This window comes from Corapipo altera, unplaced genomic scaffold (genome assembly GCF_003945725.1).
Source record: "Corapipo altera isolate COAL_440 unplaced genomic scaffold, ASM394572v1 113, whole genome shotgun sequence".
Taxonomy (NCBI): domain Eukaryota; kingdom Metazoa; phylum Chordata; class Aves; order Passeriformes; family Pipridae; genus Corapipo; species Corapipo altera.
In genome coordinates, this window is record NW_020884895.1 from 12,139,236 (window position 1) to 12,145,705 (window position 6,470).

General features: G+C 48.4%; 1 protein-coding gene across 1 annotated transcript in view; it reads left to right on the forward strand.

Moving 5' to 3' along the window:
* Positions 1-4,567, forward strand: part of PFN2 (profilin 2) — a 5,040-nt gene extending 473 nt beyond the window's left edge. The window contains exons 2-3 of the mRNA XM_027647670.1: positions 505-699; positions 2,527-4,567. Coding sequence (XP_027503471.1) covers positions 505-699; positions 2,527-2,624 — 293 coding nt within the window. The 3' untranslated portion in view covers positions 2,625-4,567. The remainder of the gene's footprint in view (positions 1-504; positions 700-2,526) is intronic.
* The last annotated feature ends 1,903 nt before the right edge of the window (positions 4,568-6,470 follow it).

Sequence of the window (6,470 nt, forward strand, 5' to 3'; positions counted from 1 at the left end):
CCGGACCTGTCCCGTCCGCTCCGGTCGGGGCCGACCAGCACGGGGGGCGCCAGCCCGCGCCGCTTTGGGGCGCCCGGGCCGCGGCGGGGCCGGCGCCCCCCCCTCCGCAGCCCCGGGCCCGGGGCCCCTCCCGAGGGGGAGGTGGAGGGGCCGCGGCGGCGGGAGCTGCCCGGGCCCCGCGGCCGGGCCGGGCTGATGCCGCGGGTGCGGGCGGGCCCCGGGCTGATCTCCCGGGACAGGTGCGGACGGAGCCCACGCCGGCCCCGGGGCCAAGGCGCCGACACTCGCTCTGTGCCGTTTAACGGGCCGGGCCCGGCATCGCCGCGGCAGCGGCTCCCCCGCGCACGGCGCTGGTGCCTAACAAAGCCCTGTGTGCTGGAGCACTTCCTGCGGGGAGCGGGGGAAAATCACAGTCTCGGCCTCTCCACACGAAACAGCAGCATTTCTAAATCGAAATTAAACAATAAAGCGCTGCCGTGCTAACTCTGAGCTCTTTCCTTTGACAGCCAGGAGAAATAGATATGATTGTAGGAAAAGACCGAGAGGGTTTCTTCACCAATGGTCTGACCCTTGGTGCAAAGAAGTGCTCTGTGATCAGAGATAGCCTGTATGTCGATGGTGACTGCACAATGGACATCAGGACAAAGAGTCAAGGTGGTGAGCCGACATACAATGTTGCTGTAGGCAGAGCTGGACGAGGTAAGTATCATTTTCTCATTGCTAAATTAAGAATGTAACCCTAAGCATTGACTCCAGGTATTAAGAAAACCAGACCCCTGTATTTAATGATTAATATTGGGAAGTGGTGCGAGGGGGTGGGTGGCAGTGTTCTGGCTGAGTTCTGCCTGGGAATCACACTTGTCCCCATTCCCACCTGTGTCCTAGCCCAGCACCAGGCTGTGCAATGGTTAAACAGATCCCTGACAAACAGAAAAAAGAGCAGGCTTCTGCTCCAAGTAGGTTTTCCTGCTATTCCATCACTTGAAGCTTAGGAGGGGTCTGTTAATGACGGGCAGTGACTGCAGCTTTCTCATCGTAAACTGCTCAATGGAAAGTTTATTTTGCAAAAATGTGAATCCCTTGTATGAGCTGCTCCTACTTGACTTTTAACAAGCTCTACGCTAACTCTTCTTGCACTTCCCATTGAGCTTGCTGAAGTCTGTCTTCAGGCAAAAAAGCCCGTCCAGTTTGGTACCACCGAGAAATGTGCTTCATGCTTGCACACCTGCTCCTCGTGCTGCTCATTTTAACTTCCAGTAGAAGCTATTGTGGGGCAGGCACTCAGCTGGGATAAAATACTGGCTATGAGTGGCGTGCCTTACGTTAGGGACACCTGGGCTGGTTTCAGCCTGGCTGTGGAACGGGTTTGTAAGTGATGGACTTTTGGTTATAGGTGTAAATCCAAAAGCAGAGCTGAAGGTGTCTGTAGGGTAAAGCCTGGGGCAGGGATGCAGGAAGAGGGTTGGCAGTGCTGGAGTGAAACAAACAGTTCTGACTTGTGAAGTCCCAATGAGAACTGTCTGAAGCTTTTATGAGCAAATTGTTATGGAAATAGAATTGTAGAGTCATTAAGGTTGTAAAAGCCCTCCAAGATCATCCAGTCCAACCATTCTCCCAGGCCACCACTAACCCATGTCCTCAAGTGCCACATCCACATGGCTGTTAAATCCTTCTGGGGATGGGGACTTCACCACTGCCCTGGGCAGCTGTGCCAGGGCTGGACAGCCCTTTTGGTGAAGAAAGGTTCCCTAATACCCAACCTAACCCTCCCCTGGTACAACTTGGGGCCAATGTACCATCACCTCTAGGTGGGCTGCAGTATTCCCAGCTTGGCAAACAGTCCCTGGCCTGTGGCAGCCCAGAGTTCATTGTGTCCCTGTCCCTGCTGGGGACATCTGCTGGCAGCTCCCAGTCACACTTACGGGTGAGGAGCCTCTGGGTGTTCCTTTTGCCAGACAATCCAGACACCTTGCTGGCACTGGGGGAGTGGGGAGAGACCCAGCATGACAGTCATCCCTGCATTTTGTCCTATGCAGAAAGCATGATTTATAGTTTTGTTACTGCATGGAAAGTCTTAGCCCAGCTCACCCTGTGGGTTTTTTCCCAACATCAGAGCAGTTACTCTGGCCCCTACACCAGCAGTGACCACTACAGCCCAGAACAGGGGAGTGTTCCTCTGCCGCTCTCCAGTCACACTGTGCACACCCTGCACCTCTGCCCCACCCCGGGATTTCTTTGCTGGGTGATGACTGATGGTGAGAGGCACTGTGATGCTTTTTTGAGATAACTGGGGGCATTTATTTTAGCACTGAACTCTTACAAGTTCCGTAGTTACATAAAATCCCTGAGGATAGCTTGTACCTTCTCCCAGCTCTGTCTACATTTGCATTTTTACAAAACTGTTAAACTAGGTTAGTACCCAAATGCTAAATCTTGAATTTGAGGGTGTTTATTGCAGTGCCTAAAACTTGAATTATTTCCTTGTCTAACACACTCTTTTTAAAACTTTTTTCTTTTCTCTTTCAGTCTTGGTCTTTGTAATGGGCAAAGAAGGGGTCCATGGAGGCGGATTGAATAAGAAGGCATACTCAATGGCAAAATACTTGAGAGACTCTGGGTTCTAGTTGTTAGGCAGACTGTTAAGTATTAGGGGAAGATTGCTATTAAACTTTCCTGGCGGTGAGCTTTAAACCTTACATTCTGGAAACTTTACTAGCAATGCAGGGTGATGGGGTATGAACCTGTGTCTCCTTTGTATCCCTTTGTTGGTGGGGAAAGGTGTTATTTTTTTTTCCCCCTTTAATTCTGTTCATTTCTGTTTTGTTTCCTTGTGTACTCCAGCATTGGTTATAGTCATGGGAAAGGAAGGTGTCCATGGAGGGACACTCAACAAGAAAGCATTTGAACTGGCTTTATACCTGAGGCGGTCTGATGTCTGAGCAGCCTCTCCCCATCCACCTAGCAGCTGTCTGCACCACCACCCGCTTGTGCTCAGTGCTACCAGACTGTAGATGGTAGTTTATGTTTTTTATTTACCCATTTCCTACTGTCATAACTCCAGTTCCCCCTTGTTCATCTCTGTAACCACTGTAGGTAACTGAGCCCGTCTGGCACCACCACGAGGAGGATATGCATGTGATACCTTGAAACTCGGGAGGGGAACATGCCAAGTGTAGGCTCTGCTTCGTCTTAGCAATTAGTGTGATATTGACAACTAAACCAACTGAGATACTAAACAAGGTGCCGATTGTACAATCTAATTTGATCAATGCCTCTTCAGCACTTTGAGCGAGTCACAGCTCACTAGTCTTCCTTTCACAGAGCATGGTTGGGAGGAAAAAAGTGCATGCATATCTTCACTTCTGTCCCGCTCTTTGTTTCTGTTTTTTAAACCCATGTGTTTGCTTGCACCCATTTTTATAGTGCCTGGTTTGTTTAACCAATTTGCCACTCAAAAGCTATTAATGTCACATTAGTTTTGTCGTTGCACTTCACTGTAGGCTTAAGTTTCTTATTTTTTCTTGATGATGTCTGAAGCTTGTACTGCTTAACAAGTGCAATCGCAAAACTATGAAAGGGTACAGATGCACTTCCTCCCATGACCTTAAACCACCATCCCAGGGACTCCCCAGACATTCCATCATTGCAATAGCTCAGGCACTTTTTTTTTTTTCTTTTGCCAGCTCCTGTTCTGTAGTTGAGTTGTGCAAGGCTGCCACTTTGGCCATTAGTTAGCCCAGCGTAACCAGCTGGAGTGTGTCTGGTTTGAGTTTCTCATAGGACCAATTTTAATTTGCAGCTTGAGGGTCTTGGGGGGGAGGGGTCGTTTTTGTTTTTTTAATATGAAATTGCAGTGTCATTGTGGAAAACTGCCACCTTCAGCTACTCTTGGAGATCTGACTGGCTTCAGTCTTTCTGCCAGATCCCTCAGTGGTGCAGAGTTTGGCTGCTCTGAAGCCACTATTTGGATGAAGGTCGGTAGTTTGCAAGCTAAACTGTCAAAATGCCATTTCAAATTTCAAATCTTCATTTGGCCTGTCACACCCTTGCTGCAGAAATGATGGAGTGAGCTGCCTTGTGCACGAGTCATCTGAAATGTCTGTAACCAAACTCTCAGTTCAGGCACGGTTCTGATCTGTATGTCCGTTGCGAGAACTGCAGAACTCTGTATACTAAAGAATAAATGGGAGATGGTAGTGGTTGGAATAACTGACTTGGCTGTCTTGTGATGAATTTTTTAATATGTATTCTGTGCCATACTATTGTTAAAAAAAAAAAATGAACTGTTGCTATTGTGAGATGGATTTTAACTGACTCCGAGAGTTTCTTTTGACTGGCACTACCTTAGGGACATTCTAGTATTTGCTTCTGTTGTTGGGCCTTGTGGATAATGTACAGATTTAAACAAATTCTTGTCGCTGATTTGTCCATTTCTTTCCCTGCACTTTGTTACATCTGGGATACAGTCTAACTCATCTGATTTAATATGCATTTCAAAAAATGCCATAACTATTAAAAACACCTTGTTTACAGACAGATGAAATAAATTTATTCCAACCAAACAAAACCAGACTGTTGGTAATTTTTTCCCCCCACCCAGGAATCCTCTGAGGCCCTTCAGTGCATGGCTAACATGAGGACTAAATGCAGTTTTTAAGTTTTGCAGGACAGCAATAGTATGATAATATAACTTCAGCCAAAAGCCAGGCATTCTTTAGGGTACTCTTAAATTAGGGGATATCTCATCAAGTAACTCCACATTTATCCATCTCTATGGTGAGGAGTTTCCCCACCCTCTGCATGCCCAGTACACCAAACAAGCTGGAGGAGACTTTGCACAGGACCTGGTGAAGGGGTCGGGGTGGTTGGGCTGGGTCAGTGCACAGAGTGGGGATGTGCTCCCCTAACCCAGGGAAGAGGCAGATTTAAGGTCTTCATTACCCCAAAGGATTCCACCTGTATTTGGTACTTCTGCTACCTGAGGACTCTAAAAGCACAAGTCTGGTGGGACGTGGTGGCAAATCCTGGAGCTCACGGTATGGAAAGGACAGCCAAGCCCAGATCAGGGGAGGTGAATCTGTAGCAAGGTTCGGCCTTCCTGGGCCCTCACACCAGTCAGGTGCTGCTGGGCATGACCCAAAAATACCTTTGTTCTCCCCTCCTGCCCCCACACCATCATTAGTGTCAGAGCTGCACCTGCTCCTCTGCTTGGCACTAGATCAGGTCTAACTAAAACCTTCCTATATATAGTGTTTGTATTCTCCCACTGCCAAGTGGCTCCATGTCTGAACTGGATCTCCCAGCGCCAAAGCTGGAACAGATGAACATGCACAGAGCAAATTCCTGTTCAATACTAAGTAGTACAGAGGATGCAAACCTCCTGTTTCCCCCATAAAACACATGTGAAGCTGTGCTCTGCGTCTGAACACAATTTAAAATTGCACTCACCTTCTGATGCAGAACTCTTTGTTTCTCCCTGGCCAGGGTGGGGGTGCAGGTACCTCCCCAAAGCTGCTTCTGTGGTAAGGCCAGAGTGGCAGAAATGGACTGGAGCAGCACCTCAGAGGCAGGAGCAGCTGCTGGCAGCACACACCAGGTACTTGTCATCACATTCCTTAGTTTGACATTGTTCCTTTCTGACCAATTCCCTCGCCCAAGCAGGTGTGTCTGTAAGTCACCTGTATACTTCTGCTTGCTAACAATTAGATGTTGCTCACATTACTTTTTCAAATGCATTTGTTGGTGAATTTCTGTAGCAGAATGATGTCTGTGCATCTAATTGCAGCCAATACTACAACCAAAATTACATACAGCATATTACCAAGTTTATCTCAGTTCACGGCTGTGGAACTCTTCAGGTTTTGAGGGGCCTGAAATACAGAAACTAATAAACATATGCACGTATAGCAACAGCAGGAACCTATTTTAAGATGCATCTTTCAGCTTAGTACTTACATTTTCAGAAATCATTTTCCCATTTGGACTCACCTAGACGCATGCTGAAGGGGAATACTGCCTGGTGAAAATAAACCACTACGCTGACTGTCCTTACCCCACGGCTGCTGGCGGCAGTGGCCTGGAGATGAATCATCCTTTCATTATTATCCTTTTACTGTGCCTCATTGTGCAAAATAAACTTTCCCTGCTCTCAGCAAGGCCCAGAGGACAGATCTGCAAGGCAAGATGAGTGGCTGCAGGGAGTGATAGGTCAGAAATCACACCTGGGAACACCTCACCTGCCTGTCCTGGGTTCCAGCAGCGAGGCTGCAGCTCCGCAGGCGCTGCCACGGGGGCACAACTGTCCAGAGCACCCTGGTCCTGCTTCCTGCTCCCCCAGCCACACTATGTGTACACACTCAGGCTGGTCCAAACTCCTCCTCAGGCTACAAGTGAACAAAAAGAAAGTTTCCTCCGTAACTCAGACCCCCTGCACACAGCACTGGTCAGTGCAGCTCCTTGTACTGGGATTC